Below are 15,879 nucleotides of genomic sequence, written 5' to 3'. Positions count from 1 at the left end.
TAGCTCTGTCCTCTGCCAGCTGGAGCAGGGCCCCCGCCTTAGCACGGCGCAGTATAGCCCGATGGCCGGCGGGGGCTGGGCAATTTCTGATCTCCCCCGACCCCCCTCTCTCCTCCAGCCTTAATAATCAAATTACACGCAGCAGTTTGCGGTGTGGCAGCCTGCCAGAGTGTGGTTCGGGGAGTGCCACTGGCATCTCCAGCCTGCAGCTCCTGGGCTGCCAGGCGCTTTCACAGCTCCCCGTGCAAAGGATGATCGGGCTGCAATGGGAAACCTGCCCCCCTCTGCCGCTGCTCTCTCCCCAGTGGGGCTGGGGGGGGTGGGGAGTGGGCAGACCCTGCTACCCTGGCATAGGGTGGGCAGTCCCAGGATCTAGGCTTGATGGTCAGCAGCCTGCTGCCTAGGTGCCTTGACAGCTGGCATCCCAGGGTGGCTGCTTAGCAAGGGGGCTGCATTTTGTAACGCTCCATCTGGAGAGCTCTGGGGATGGGGGCTTTGGAGCAGTCAGGGAGTGGTGATGACAGTGCTTTCCCCAGATTATTACCACGCAACAGCACTGGTTATTTTTAGTTTGCAAGACCTCGCTGATGTCACATCACCCGAAGAGCGAGCAACCAGAGACTGAGAGAACAGGCTGGAGCAGCTGCGGGGTAGCAGCGAGGGCCTGGGCCTACGGGGAGCTGAGCACTCCCACGTCAGTGGAAGCTGCGGGCGCTCAGCCTCTCTCAGGACCAGACCCTTAGAGAACTGGAAGCAGGAGACAGGCTTGGAGGGGGGCGGGGAGCTGGCAGAGGATTGGAGCAGCCCAGGACTGCAGTGGCTGGAGGGGTGAGTGACACCGTCCAAAGGAGCTGGCGGCATTGTCAGTGGAAACGTGTGCCGTTCCTGGTAGCCGCCCCTCCCCGGAGCAGAGTGAGTGACGTCGGAGTCTGAAGTCCCTGAGCCTCCGTTCTCTCATTCAGCATGCTGACGTCCGTGCAGAGAGTTCCCCTGGCTTTCAGAGGGCTTTGGATCAGGGCCTTCGTCTGCAGAGTTCTGTGCCTTTGTCTTCCCCCCGAGCGGGCATCAGAAAACCATCACAAACGGCGGCCGAAGGCTCAGTGCCTCTGAGCAGCTGGCATTCACTGCCCCGAGCGTCTGCACAGCTGTGTTGTGACACCTCAACGCCACCACATGGCTCCAGCTCGCTTGGCCGGCCCGACAGCATAAACCCCTTGTCTGGGGCACCTGAAGGGCCTGGTATGCACAGAGTATGCAGTGTTTCTCTTGAGATGGGCGTTGAGTTAAGCAGGTTGCCTGCTGGGAACGGCTGAGGCTCTCTGACCTTTTCCATCTGTGGAGCACTTGACCCCCCCTTCCAGCCCAAGTTCTGGACCCACCTCTTTTTCCTAGCATAAGAGAGGGGTCAGCTGTGGACCACTCGCAAGGGTGTTGCTGATGACAAGTGGTGTGTCACTGTGAAAGGAAGTGAAGGATTGTAGTGTATTTGACCAGTGACTGACTTTCATCCTTCACGTTTCCAACCCTGCATCAAGTGGGTGTTTTAATTCTAGTTCATGTTCTTATCCCCCTCCAGAATGGAGAGGTGAAAACTGAAGTGAAGTTACAGGGGGGCAGCAGGCTGTATAAATAGGTCTTTTAGTTAGAAAATAGGACTGTAGGATCTCGGGAGTGTCCCTGACCCGCACTGTGCCTCCTTTTCCCCCTCTGTAAAATGGGGACAAGCCTGACATTCTCGCCAGGGGAAGGGCTGTGAGACATAAGTCATGGAGTGGTGTAAAGTGCTTTGAGATCCTCAGAGAGAGAGAGAGAGGAGGAGGGGTTCATTGTTCTCTTGTGGGGAATGTCTAGCCCGCTGGCCAACAGCACTCGTGTGTCATATTTGACAAACAGGTAAGCGTGCCTCTGATCTCTGGAGGGGCGTTGGAGTGGAATCTCCTACTCAGCAGGAAAATGTGTGGGGACCCTCCAGAAAGTGCCCCTCCAAAATAGCAAGTTGCCATTTGCCGGCATTTGTTTGTCGCCTGCATGAAACGGTGGTAGTGGGCAGTACCTGGAGCTTTCCCTCTGCCTAAGGGGCTCCTCCGTGGAGCCCCTGCTTTTCTCCTTTCCCTTCCTGTGCACCATTCTTGCCAAAGAGTACTCCTCATTGCCCTTTGGAGCCGGCCAGTGCTGCAGGGTCTAATATGCTGGGTCCCACCTCTACTTCTCACGCTCATCAGAACTGCTTTCCTACTGCTTTTCTGACAAACGGATGCCCCCTGCCAGTGATCCGCCCTGTGCCCTCAGAAAATACCCCCTTCCGCAGGAGCGGGCTGTGGCCTGGAACCAATCCTGGGTGTGCACGGCTGGTGCGTGGGGGTTGTTGTTTGGATGGGCTTTCTGGGTATGTCTACACTGCAAAGAAAAACCTGTGGCACCCTGTCTCAGAGCCGGGCTCACTGGGGCAGAGGCTGCCAGGCTAAAAATAGCCTCCCCACTTGTAGGCGTCCCCACTCGGCTCTGAGACCCTCCTCCCTTGCCAGACTCCACCTGAGTGGGAATGTCTACACAGCTGTTCTTAGCCCCATAGCCCGGACCCCATGAGCCCAAGTCAATTGACCCAGGCTCTGAAACTCAGTGTCACAGTGGGGTTTTTTTGGTTTATTTTTTCAGTGTAGACATACACTCAGAGTCACAACCCTGGCAAGCTGGGTCTGCTGGTTCAACAGTCTGAACTAGGCTGTGGAGGTTAAGCTGAGAGGCCGTTCCCACCTCGCTTCAGTGCTATTGTTTCAGTCTGTCTGGCTGCAGACTCAATGAGACAGCCGCCTATTGATTTCCTTTGTGATTGTGATCACGGGGCTGGGCTAGAAACTTCTTCTTAATTGAAAGCTGGGATCCTGGAGAATAGGGCATTGAGCAGTCTCCAAGGGGGAGCACCTGGGAGCCTGAAGGTGGAGGGGCCCCTAGGAGTCAGCCCGGGAGAGAATGTTAAACCTTGCTGCTGTAGACAGCTTGACTTGAGGCCAGCCTGCATCAGGCTGGAGCATCTGTTAAGTGCCACGCTAGCCAGGCCACAAGGAGAGACAGAGCATCTGTCCAGAGGGAAAGAGGTGAGGGAAGGGAGCTGTGTCAAAGCTGCACCTGCTGAGAAGAGACAGACCTAGGCTGGCTAAGTCCAACCTTACAGCACAGGCTGGGAATCTGCTAGCAAGGGGACGTAGGAGACCTCTTGGAAGGGAAGGAGGGGCTGGCTCTGTCGTGGATAGCAGGGATGCTGGGAACTGCATTTCAGAACCAATCCTGCAGGCTGCTGTGCCTCTCCTGGGTGGGGCTGAGCACCCTCCAGTCCTGCTGATGGCAGTGCTTCGTAGGATCAGACCCTTCATCTGCCTCCGTCTGTGGGGTGGGAGCGAGGAAAGTGAATTCCTGTTTAACGTTTGTTCGGCGGACGGCTGGCTGGGGAGCGAGTCCTGTGCATGTTTCCCCTCTTCTCCCAAACAGCTTTGCCAGCGCTCCGCAGATGCAGCCAGACACTCCCGCACAGGCCTGCCCACCATGCACTTCAAGCCCGACCTGAGGCATGGCCAGCTGTCCCAGTCCTGAGCCCATGCAAAGCTGTGACAACCCATCCTAAAAGCACCTGCAGCTCTGCTCCTTCTGCTTGCTGGGCCAGCCCTCCTGACCAGGGATCATTAGCAGTGCTGAATTCGTGTGCACAGTTTGGGGAGTAAAAGAGAGCGAGGGAGTACAGTAAACGCATTTCACATGTGATCTGACCGAAACTTGTCTCCAGGTCTCTCTTTCCAGCGGCCACAGAGAAGAGATACACACTGCCAGGAGTTTGTTCTCCAGAATGACAATGGGGACTCCATAGGGCTCCTATATCCGTGTGTCAGTCATGTAGTCTCTCCAGGTAGCTCTTCGTAACAGGATGGCCAGCCTGTGGAAGGGCAAGGCCTTGATTTGAGCTAACATGAAGAATAAAATCACATCTTAACTGGGGCACTGAGGGTCACTCTTGGTCAGCTTACGCAGGGCACTGGTGCTTCAGGTGGACATGAGGAGTTCCCCTCCTCACTGCTTATCATGCCAGTCTTGCCTGCTCCTTAATATTCATGAGCAGGAATATTCAGCTGCCCTTGCACGCAACTCTCTAAAGAGAGAGACTGGGACCAATCCAACAAGCGCAGACGCCGTCTGACCGGGGCAGAACAGGGAGATGTACAGGAGCTCTGAGGCACAAGTAATCATTTTCAATGTCTGTAAGACTCACGGTGTTAAAACAGTTTCTGTAGGGTCCGCCGCTGTAGTAAACGGATTGTATTTATGGATCTCCTTTTTTCAGCGGGATTGTTGCTAGAGCAGCTGACTCTCTCCCCTCTCCCTTACCCCTTCCAAGATGAAGCAGAGCTACTTTCACAGGCTCTATTCTCCAGACATGTCCTCCATTATCTGCCCATCGCAACATCCTTCCCAGCTTACTCAGTGAGCGTTGCCCTCAAAAGCTCCCCTGCCACACCATCCCTCCTTGCAGCTGAGGAAAGATGGCCTCATCAAAGGGGCTTGCTGGTGGGTGTTGCAGAAAGCTACCTACATCCCCTCCAGGGCCTAATATGTGCCTCAGTTTCCCCACCTGTAAAATGGGAGGTAACAACATTCCCCTGTCTCAGAGGGGTTGTGAAGGGCAAAGCTTTTGTACGTTATTGATGCACTTTTGGTCTCTGAGATCATTCCAGGAAAGCAACATTTATATATTATTTTTAACAACATAGATTTCTGCAAAGGTTTTTCCAGCATTTTCATCTCCACTGACTTCTTTTCAGAGGAGTTGGGTAAAAATCACGGGCAAAAAATGTTCCCCTCCACAGTGATCGCGGTTTTCCCATGGCTGTGAAATCTACTTTCTGGGGGATCTCCCCCTGTGAGAGTCCCACGGGTCAGAGTTGTGAGTCGGTGTGGGGGAGGGGCTCTAGGCAGCTGAATAGCATCTCCTGCACTGCACAGTGTGATTGTCCGAACCACTGGTCAGATAAGAGGTTGTCCCCATGGCAACTGCATACTGCCAAGGTCTCGCTGCTCTGGAGCCGTGGGGGCTGAGGTGCCGGGGGATGGAATGTCTGACGCACCGGAGCCAGCGCAGACTGTGGGAATGGATCTGATCCGGAGTGTCCCAGGTCAGGATCCCCAGCACGTGGGAGCAAAGGAAACGGGCCAAACTCTGTGCTCAGTACTGCATAAATCTCGAGCACTGAACTCATTCAAACAGAGCTCCTCTGGATCTACACCGGACTCACTGGGAGCAGAATTGGGCTTGGGGGGAGGAATTCTGGATTTGTCCCAGGTAACAGAGAGCAGAATGCAGCCTTGTGTGTAACAAGCCTAGTAGAGGATCCAGGGGGAATAGCCTGGGTTGTGTGGGTGTTTTCCTTGTGCTGATGGGCTCCCCCTAAGATGTACTCAGGAGGAAATCCGCCCACGGCTTTGGCCCACGGCTTCTGTCGATTTTATTTGCCTTGCTTCCCTTGGGCTAAATCCTGCTCCTGCTGAAGTGGGGGCGAAAGTCCCATTGACCTGAACCAGCTCATCGGCCTTGTTTTTAAAACCCTCTGTGGTTTTGCTGTAGCCAGTGTACAGCACAGCCTCCTCCCTGTCCCCTCGCACAGTCTCTGCGACAGCCCCCTTTTATCATCTTGGCCTCATTGACTCTTTCGCTTTTCAGGTCTCCTCTGAAAGCAGCTTTCTCCCTTGCCCATAACTCTGAATCCGCCTCTCCCCCCTGCTGTTGCTTATCTCTGCATTTGGATTCTTTCAGTCCAGGGGAGAGTGAGGGAAGACGCTTTATGGCATGAAGCCGTAGGGTATTTGTGTCACCCTGACACAACCCTCTCCCCGGCTGTTATGCAGCAGGGCACGCTGACCTGAATGCTGCATGCTGCTGCACTGTCTTGAAGGGCCTGGCTAACAGGCGAAACAACCGCGCTTCGCTGACTTTGGCTGTGTGGCTGACCTGCATGATCATGTGGTTTGCACAGCCGGAGTGGATGGGCCCAGGTGAGTTTATAACCAGGTTTTGAAAGCCAGGTTTTAGCTTAGCATCTGTGGCAAAACTCGGCCCTGTCTACACTGCGGAACCAAAGCGGGTTTCAACCCAGTTGTGCCACCAAGGCGTTGCATAATCCAAACAGGGCCTAATACTACGGTGTGAGTATCATCAGAATTAGGGGTCCCCCTGGAAATCCAAGGAGTTACATCAGAGATACATTGGGCCCTTAATGCTCAGTGTTGGCCAATGTGTGGGGCTGGGAGAGGGGAGCCTATAGTCTGGGAAGCACAGATAGTCAGGGCCATCAATTGTTGGAGGAGCTATTGTCGGGAGGTGGCTGCTGTCGTACATTCTCCCCATTGCTAATCAGTTCCCACTGCTAGGCTGCTTCAGGCCTTCTCTTTCCTCGCTGGCTCCAGGGGCTTCACAGACTATTGCTTTTGGAGGTTGGTGGGTAAGGGACAAATCCGGAGAGGTAGCATCCCTCACACGAGGGTCCTCATGCAGCCTGGTGCATTGCCAGCGGAGGATTGGTTCAGTGGAAATGTCACCGTGACCCAAACCCTCTTTGATTCTAATTGGATCCTTCCCTCACCATCTCCCCCGGTTCATTCCCCTCTCTCTGTGCTAATGTCACGTCCCTCTTTCCCCCACAGCCAAACGGTGTCATTTTCTCAGCCTGGCGTTGCCTGGGCTCTTTGGAAAAGTAATAATAATTAATAATCAAAGAGAAAGGAAGGAGCCTTCCATTAAAGCAACAGCCCAGTGTTTTTTCAAGCTGCTTTCATTTTTCAAACCGACTTCCTTGTGTAGCTTTTGGGCCCTTTCCACCCTTTCGTTTTCTCCCTGCCCCTCATGTCCCCAGGGCCTCTCTTTCATTTGTGTTCTTTTGTTCCCCGATTCCTTCCCCCCAGCCCCTTTGGTGGGATAGGGGAATGTTAAGCCACGATTTCTGCGTCCGGTGACTTTAGCACAAGGGTCACAGTATTTTAATCGAATTGTCTTTTCTCCAAGATATATGCTTTAACCGCATCCAGCTGCTTGTGCACATTGGGAAATCCAGCTGTAATACAGAAGAGCTCAATTAAGCGGAGCCAGCATTCCATTCAGTGGAAGGGGGAGTGGAATAACGGGGTGCTGGGGAAGGGTGACGGCAAGGGGAAATTAGCAATGCCACCTTTCTTAGTAGCTTTTAATAGCGTTTTTTGGTCATGTCTTTCAGAGGCTTTGGTTTTCAAAATAAATAAATAAAAGGTGCTGAAATGTTAATGATATCCACAGGACACTCAGCAGGAAATGAGAGCAATCTGGGACTAATAAAAGCAGAAATGTAATTTGTGCAGATAGACAAGGCTCAACAGACAAAGGTGCAGGCAGCTTCATTTAGACCTAGGCAGAGTTTTGCACATTCTGGCCTCGTAAATATGCCGCCCGATGCAACGGAACGAGGGGGGCGCAATCTTCCCTGGATGGGGCCGCACGGAATGTGGGGATTTTATGGTTGTGCTGGAGAAGGTGCAAAGGGGAGGGGGTAACCTTGTTTCATGGGCTACGTGCTGCAGGGGCCGTTGTGATGGGGATTTGTATCCGCGGTTGTTATGAGACTGGAATGAAATTGTGTGCCTGGGTGCATGCATGCATGTCTGACTGCATGTGGGGGGGGTGCATGCATGCACATGTTTTAATGCGTGTTTTTATGTGTTGGGGGGGGTCTGTGTGGGTCGGTGTGGGGGTGGTTTGTTTTTAACAGCCAGCATGAAGTCTTTAGAGAAATGAGCAGATGACGGCTCAGATCTGCACCGAGAGAGAGACACCCGTGTCAAAAAACAGAGAGAGAAAAAAATCCCGCCTCTGAGCACAGCTCTGGTTTGACTCTCTCAGCAGGTGTCTGGTGTAATGTGTTAGATGCACCAACCAGAGCCGGAATCGAAGTGGGGAACTCGGGCAAGAGGCCGTTCCCCGTGTTAAAGTCATTTCCTTAATAAACACAGAGAGAGGACAGAAGGGAGAGAGAGAGAGTGCTCCTCAGAGAATGGGAGCAGTATGAAGAGCAACTTGGGCTGGCCTTTTGGTGTGCCCCACCCCAGCTCCTAGGATGGGGCACTGGCCCCTTCTGTCACCACTCCTGGTGGGGAAAGCAGGCTGGCTGGCCAGGATATGGCCCCCCCCAAGCATTCACGGTGCTTGTGTTTAGGGCCAGTCAATCAACAAGAATGGGGATGCTGCCTCACTGTTAGAGCAATCAAGTGGGTCCCCCCAGGTGTCTCCTCCCTTTTGTGCTTCCCAGGGGAGTCAGACCAACCCTTCTAACTCACGTGGAGGACTCCCCATTTTCACACAGCTAAGGCATTCCTCATTCTTTCCATCTCCTCCTCCTCTCATCTCTGGGGACAGAGCTCGTTCTGCAGGCCTTTCTCACCTGTTGTAGGAAACGTCTTTACAGCGCAGTTAGCCCAGGTAATTGGCCCCGGGTTCTTCTAGCCTGAGTGGTGTGACCGTCCCCTGCGCCTTCTCTGCACTCGCCCGTGTGTGTGTGTCTGGGGCGTATCCCCGGTTCTTTGTGCTGAGACACTCCAGGATTCTTTCCCAATCCATGCCGTCAGTTGTGGGAGAACTGGTCCCTTCCTTGGAGGGGAATTGTGGGAAGGCATTGGAGGACTATCAAGCTCTCGCATACATCCTCGCTGCAAAGTGGGTGTGTTTCAGCCCGAGTTAAACCAGAGCCTGCGCTCTCCCCTGTACCTCCAGCCACGTCAGGCAGCCCGGCTTTAAAGCACCTTGAAACCCAGGTCAGATGGTGTGTGGATGGTAGGGGGTTGGGGCTAAAACCCCAGGTAAGAGCCTGGGTTAACTGTGCTGTGACTGCATCCCCTTAGAGGGACCTCTCTGGTCACATCCCACTGCCTTTATTAGCTCCCCCTGGAAGGAGTCAGAAGGAAACCTGCATGACCAGAACCCTTCTCTAATGTGGATAGATCGTGTGATTTCCAGTGTGGGAATATACCTGCTCCTGGCCCCAGCGACAGGGGGATAGAGGAATAGAGGAAGCTGTGAGGGTGGTTTGGGGTGGGAGAGGCAGCGGTATCCCTTACCAAGGGGATTTCACGCACCACTCGCGCTATTCGGTAAACTCTGGTGCTGCACAAGGTGCAGATGAGCCAGCAGTAAATCCTCACCCCGGGCCCCTCCAGTGAAAGCAAGCTAGAAAGAAGCTGGTGGGGCCTGCTCCTTGCTACACCCCCTCTGTGCACCTCACAGGATCGAGCCCTTAATGTCCACGCGGACATACCTTTACCCTTTCGTTAGCATGCATTGTCTTGGTCACCACACGTTATCTGTTTATCTACCTAGAAGATGGAAGACACGAGGCACTGCCCCTTTCCTAACAGAATTGGGGATAGGAACCAGGGACGTTTTATGATGGCTGTGCCTCACTGCTCTTCTGATAGACGTCTGCTTCAAGGGGCAGACAGATTCCAGATGGTATCACACCAATTGAGGAGGTTATTGATTGGGGGGGGGGGGCAGAGAAGCAGAACCAGGAAGTTGAAATGACTTTCCATAGCAGAGCCTGTGTTTCTGTCCTCAGTGCTGATAGGTCAAATAATAACACAACAATAATGATTAATAATTTTTTAAAAAAACGAGGCATTGTAACCGGATTACAGGATCCTGAAATCCCAAGGGAGGGTGTGGGGGGAAAGGAGGGAGGATCGTTTTGCTAAGTGATTGCCAGCACTCGAGGGGCAGAGAGGGATGGGAAAACAGGTGCGTGAAACACTGAGCAACCTCACACCATTCAAGCCCCATCCAGACGCTGCCTGCATTGGTTGCCGTCCTTGGCAGATCTGAGCCCACAGGGATGCTGGGGCTGGCAGGATGGGCTCAGTGTTCCTGAACCAGAGGGTGTCAATAGACTGCAGCTGGTAAGGGAGAGAGAAGGGGGGAAAGGAATCGTCATTGGGATTTTTGTTTTGTTGTTGTTTTGTTTTCCTTTAAAGGCGGGGGGGAGGGAGGGGAGGACGTTTGACTGTAGCGCACAGTCGGGAGGCCTGCATTGCAAAACAACAGCCGCAATACAGGCACAAATCTCCGAAGTCTCGCACCGGCTTTTAAACAAACAACAAAATAACGTCCCCACCCCTCCTTCCCAAACCCAAGGTAAAAGAAAATGCTTCATTTGAATCCTCTCCTCTCTCTCGCTCTCTCTCTCTTCACAGATAACAAGCCCCAGCCATGCAGTCCTTTCGAGAAAGGTGTGGTTTCCATGGCAACCAGCAGAACTACCAGCAGACTTCACAAGACACATCACGCCTGGAGAATTACAGGCATCAAAGTCAGGCAGGGCCGAACTGCGAGCGTCAGAGGCTGGTGGCGAAGGAGTACTACAGTCAGCAGCAGCTGCCTTACCCAGGGTACGAGAACAGCGCCGCGGAGAAATATCACAGGGGAAATAAGCAATTGCCTGGCCAGCAGCTGCAAGGCCGGCCGGCCTTTTCGAATTACGCAGTCCAAGAGAACAGCCCGTACCCGGCCCGCTATTCTGGGGAGGAGAGCCTGCAGACCTGGGGAGCTCAGCAGCAATCCTTAGCCGGAGGAGTGGCGAAGTATGAGGAAAACTTGATGAAAAAGAGCCCGGCTCCTGCCAGCAGCAGGCAGTACCACGAGCAAACGGCTCAGCTTCCGTTCCGAACTCATTCCTTGCACCTGCCGCAGCAGCCGCAGCCGCCTGCCTTGACATATCCCAAGCTGCAAAGGCAGAAGATCCAAAATGACGTCTCCTCACCCATGTCCTTTTCTCAGACCGGCCACTTCACCCAGCACTCCCAGTCCCAGTTCCCAGCCTCTTCAACGTACTCCTCCGTCCCAGGAGGGAGCCAGGCAGCTCATTCGTATAAAAGCTGCATCGCACCCTCCAGCCAACAGCACGAGCGGCCTCTTGGAGGTGCTGCGAACCTGGCATCTGGGCAGCGAGTACAGAACCTGCACGGCTATCAGGCAAACCGAATTAGCTACGACCAGCAGCAGCAGCAACAACAACAGCCGCCCTTGCAAGGAAGGCATCATGCCCAGGAAACACTTCACTATCAAAACCTAGCAAAGTACCAACATTATAACCAGCCAGGCCAGACCTATTGCCAGACTGATGCTCCTGTGAGGACTCCAGAGCAATATTACCAGACATTTAGTCCTAGCTCAAGTCATTCTCCAGCTCGTTCTGTTGGTAGGTCTCCATCCTATAGCTCCACTCCATCTCCTCTGATGCCAAACCTGGAGAATTTCCAATACAGCCAGCAATCTCTCAGCACAGGGTCTTTCGCTGCAGGCATCACTGACCACAGCCATTTCATGCCTTTATTGAATCCTTCTCCAACAGATGGGACGAGTCCAGATGCTCAGTCCGGGAACTGCAAAAACTTGCAGAAGGAGAAGATCCCTGAAAACCTCCTGTCCGATCTCAGTTTGCAAAGTCTAACTGCGCTCACCTCGCAAGTCGAGAATATTTCCAACACTGTCCAGCAGCTTCTCCTTTCAAAATCAGCAGTGCCCCAGAAAAAAGGCATCAAAAACCCTCCTAGGACCCCAGAACAGCTCAAAGGCCAACACTGTAGTCCAGAGAGCAGCACGTACTCTGCTGAGCAGGTAGGCACCCCCCTATCAGACCCCCTTAGCACCCCTCAGTCAGTACATGCTGAAGCTCAGGATGCCGATTATCTGAGCGGGTCTGAAGATCAACTAGAGAGAAATTTCCTTTATTGCAGTCAAAGCCGCAGTCCAGCAAGGGTCAACAGCAACTCCAAGGCCAAGCCCGAGTCGGTCTCTACCTGCTCAGTGACTTCTCCAGACGACATGTCCACGAAGTCCGATGATTCTTTCCAGAGTATTCATGCTAACCTGCCCTTGGAAACATTCACCAAGTACATGACCAATGAAAGGGAGTGCCCAAGGCTGCTTCTGAGTGCGCTGTCTCAGGAGGAGCTGGCTTCCGAAATCATTGTGCTACAGGACGCTATCAACGAGAAGGCAGACAAAGCCTGGGCCAACTCCCCCGCTTTAAACAAAGACCCTGCAAAATCCCCCTTCCATGTAGAAAATCACAGAACGGGTCTGGACTCAATGGTTAAGAGCACATGGTCCAACCACGGTGACTCGGGTACACACACCGAACCCCTGAAATTAAACAAAGCCTCTGGGGGAAACAACAGTAAGGATTTCAGCGAAGAGGTTTATGAGAATGCCCAAGTGGAGTTTACAACAACTGAAACAAAGAATGCTCTTAAAGTCACCAGTTCCCTGGCGTATAATTCCAAACCCAGTATCCCAGCTGCTACTTCCAGTTCTGAGGCCGCCAGTTACAGCTGCTATTCAAACACCACGGCCAACTCAGTGGGTTCCGAAAACACCATGGAGCATTTTGACTGGCCAGATGAAAGCATCAGTGAATCATGCCTGAGGTGGAAGGAGCTTGGGCCATGTCTACAATCATCAGATCTTTCCAAGGGTTTGTTCCACAGCAAATTGGCTGGGTCTTGCAAAGAGAAAAAAAATGTCTGCTGCATGGATATATGTGACGGTGAACAATCAGCCAAGAATGAACAAGCCGAGGACTTCAGCCAGCAGCAGATGGGGGAGGAAGACACTTTGACGTATGATGAGGCCACCAAAGCAGATAGTGAGAGGTGGCTGGAGGATACCAGGCACTGCTGTTCAGGTGGGGACTTCAGCGAAATCCCGATGATATCATCTCCAGATCTGAAGGAGTCTGATTTGGAACCAGAAGAATATTCATCCCTGTGTGAGCTGGCTAGTTCAGAGCAGAAGTCTGTGATCTACGATACATCCCCACCTAAACCTCCTGAGAATGCTGCGGTGCTCTCCTCCAAGGATGCGCCGGTATCAGCAGAAGAAACTGTAAGCACAGTGGAGAAAGAAGATTCAGCTCCCTCCCCTCGTCTGTCTGGACAGTCTGTTATCCTCTTGGGCCCGGCAGTTGGCACTGAAACCAAGGTGAAAAGTTGGTTTGAATCTTCTCTGCCTCACATAAAACCTGAGGAGGACACCGCAGTAGGTGAAAGCGTCCTCCAGGAGAAGACAGAGACCGAAACGACCTTGCCCGTTAAGGTAAAGAAACAAATACTACCAGAAAATTTGCTGGCAAAATCAGAGTCGATCTCGAGGGGCAAGACTCTTCGCAGCAAGAGGGTCCATTCCAGGTTGTCAGAAGGAGAGGAATCCAGCAAACCAGTACCAAGCCCGTTCAAAGACATCCAGGCAGCTGGCATGGTGGCCAACACACGTGTAGGGCCAGATGGCCAGATGGAAACAACAAGCAAAAATGCCCATGGCCAGACTCCTAGGTTTCCAACTGAAGGCTTGCCAGCTCGGATGTGTACCCGCTCTTTCACTGCCTTGAGTGAGCCCAGGACGCCAGCCCCACTGGAAGGACTGAAGGTGTTGCCCCATCAAGAAAAGTTAGGGAAGAAACCAGTTTGTGGCATGAAGCAGAGAGTTGCTTTCAAAGCCAGGAAACGCACCGGAAGACCGGCCCCAAAAGTTGTTCAAAATCCCAGTGAACCCACTTCTCTCCTGGTCCCAAACTTGGTGCAGAACGAGGACTTTATTGGCCAAAAGGCTAAAGGCCTAGAGCCCCAAGACGCAGAGGTGAAGGACCAGAGATCCATGATCCTGCGGTCTAGGACCAAGACACAGGAGGTCTACACAAAAAGGAGAAGGGAGAAGAGGACTGCAGATGTCAGGCTCAAAAACTGTAAAACACCCAAGAAGCTCCTTTCAAACAACCATCTACCCCCCACCTTCAAGATCACACCCCCAGGGGGGCCACACAAAGAAGGGAAGGTGGGCAAAAGAATGAAACTCTCCAAATCCGGGCCTGGAACGGGCAGCAAACTGTCTGAGCGGCCGCTGCATTCGCTGAAGAGAAAATCCACCTTCGTGTCCCCTATCCCTACCAAAAAGAGAAATTTAGTTTTAAGGAGCAGCAGCAGCAGCGCAAAAGAGGAGAAGCCCGAAGCCTCCCCCAATCTCTTTAAAAGGATGCCGTCAACCAAAAAGGCGAGAGCTAAACTGCCCACAAAGAGCTCCTGCGAAGCAGCCTTGACGCCCCCTCCAGCTAAAGAACCCCCCAACGTCTGTATTAAAATCACCTCTCGGGCGGCATTTCAGGGGGCCATGAAGACAAAAGTGCTGCCCCCGAGGAAAGGCAGGGGCCTGAAGCTGGAGGCCATTGTGCAGAAGATCACCTCACCGAATTTAAAGAAGTTTGCATGCAAAACGGCCGCCGCTACTGCACACAGTAATCCTCTGAGCCCTGCCGGCGTGGAGAAGGAGCGGGCCTTAAAGAATGCAAGTGTAACCCCAGCGGTGGGAGAAGCGGGGCCATTAAACCAGGGCATGGCACAAAAGGCTCCTGCCGCTTCAGTAGCAGAGCAATTATGCAGAAATTCGAACAACAGACCCTTAAAAGGAAAACTAATGAACAGTAAGAAACTGTCCTCTGACTGTTTCAAGGGTGAGGCCTATTCATCTCCCGAGACAGCGCAGCACAACGGCAGCAGCATGGCTGCGAAGAGCATCAGCCTGCTGCCCAAGAAGAGGAACCGAAAAGGGAAAGCAGCAGCCTTCAGCGTGGCCAGAAACCCCTTGGACAGGCGGGCGCATCTCGCCCCTGCTCTGCTTCTGACGGCCAGAGAGCGGGCAGGCGCGGGGGACGCGCTGGGGAACGGGGAAGACGGACAACGGGACGGGAAGAAGCCGAAGACCGAGGACAAAGACTTGGCCAAGAATGAACCCCCCGAGGGGAGAAGCTCCCAGACCCAAACCCGGGTGCAGAAGCAGCGAGCGAACCACTCCAGCTACAATGGCTACTCCAAGAGACAAAGGAAACGGCACACCCGCAGCAAGGCCAAGAACGTGGCCGCCAGGTGTAAAAGCAGGGCGAAGCGGCAGCAGCAGGCCCCACTGCTTAACCCCGCGGAGCCTGAAATCAGGCTCAAGTACATCTCGTGCAAGCGGCTGCGGACGGACAGCCGAGCGCCGCCCTTCTCCCCCTACGTGCGGGTGGAGAAGCGCAACGAGTTCACCACCACCTGCACCGTCATCAACTCAGCCGGGGAGGAGGCCAGGCTCCACAAGGAGCAGCAGCCTTCGTCCTCGGCCCAGGCCCTGCTTCCTGGCGGGGCCTCCCTGCAGCCCAAAGCGGCGCTGCCTTTATCTTCCGCAATGCACCTGGGCCCAGTGGTGTCCAAGGCCCTCAACGCAGCCTGTCTGGTCTGCTGCCTCTGCCGGAACCCAGCCAATTACAAAGACCTGGGGGATCTCTGCGGGCCGTATTACCCGGAGCACTGCCTGCCGAAAAAGAAATCGAGGCTGAAAGACAAGATTAAAGTGGAGGGGCCGAGCGAAGAGGCTCCCGTGCCTTCGCCGGCAGAGAGAACGCTCAAAACGACAGATAATAATTGTACAACGAGTACAATCAGTGGGAAGCCGCCAAGGCTGGACAGTGCTGCTGACTCAGCGAAACAGAGCGCTCTCCGGTCGAGTTCCAGGGGGATGTTTAGGAAACTACAAAGCTGTTACTGCTGTGATGAGAGGACAGAGGGAGAGGAGGCGGCAGAGAAGCCCAGACGGCACGAGTGCAACAAAGCCGAGTCCCCGTCTCAGGAGCCGGTGGGAGACACGCAGGAGCACTGGGTTCACGAAGCCTGTGCTATATGGACCGCTGGGGTTTACCTGGTTGCAGGGAAGCTGTATGGGCTACAGGAGGCGATAAAGGTGGCTGCTGAAGTGGTAAGAGCCTCTCCTTAGGCTAAAGGGCCATTTGGAACGTGCGC

General features: G+C 53.7%; 1 protein-coding gene across 3 annotated transcripts in view; it reads left to right on the top strand.

Moving 5' to 3' along the window:
• The window catches only part of RAI1 (retinoic acid induced 1), an 83,507-nt gene that overhangs the window by 58,894 nt on the left and 8,734 nt on the right, over positions 1-15,879 (top strand). For all 3 annotated transcript variants that reach the window (XR_013347359.1, XR_013347360.1, XM_077828900.1), the window contains exon 2: positions 10,249-15,835. Coding sequence is in view for 1 of the 3 variants with exons in the window: in XM_077828900.1 (XP_077685026.1) it covers positions 10,265-15,835 (5,571 nt within the window). In the remaining 2 variants the exon portion in view is untranslated. The remainder of the gene's footprint in view (positions 1-10,248; positions 15,836-15,879) is intronic.

Source organism: Eretmochelys imbricata, chromosome 10 (assembly GCF_965152235.1).
Source record: "Eretmochelys imbricata isolate rEreImb1 chromosome 10, rEreImb1.hap1, whole genome shotgun sequence".
Lineage (NCBI taxonomy): Eukaryota > Metazoa > Chordata > Testudines > Cheloniidae > Eretmochelys > Eretmochelys imbricata.
Note: the sequence above shows the minus strand (reverse complement) of the source record. Positions and strands in the feature narration are given on the sequence as shown.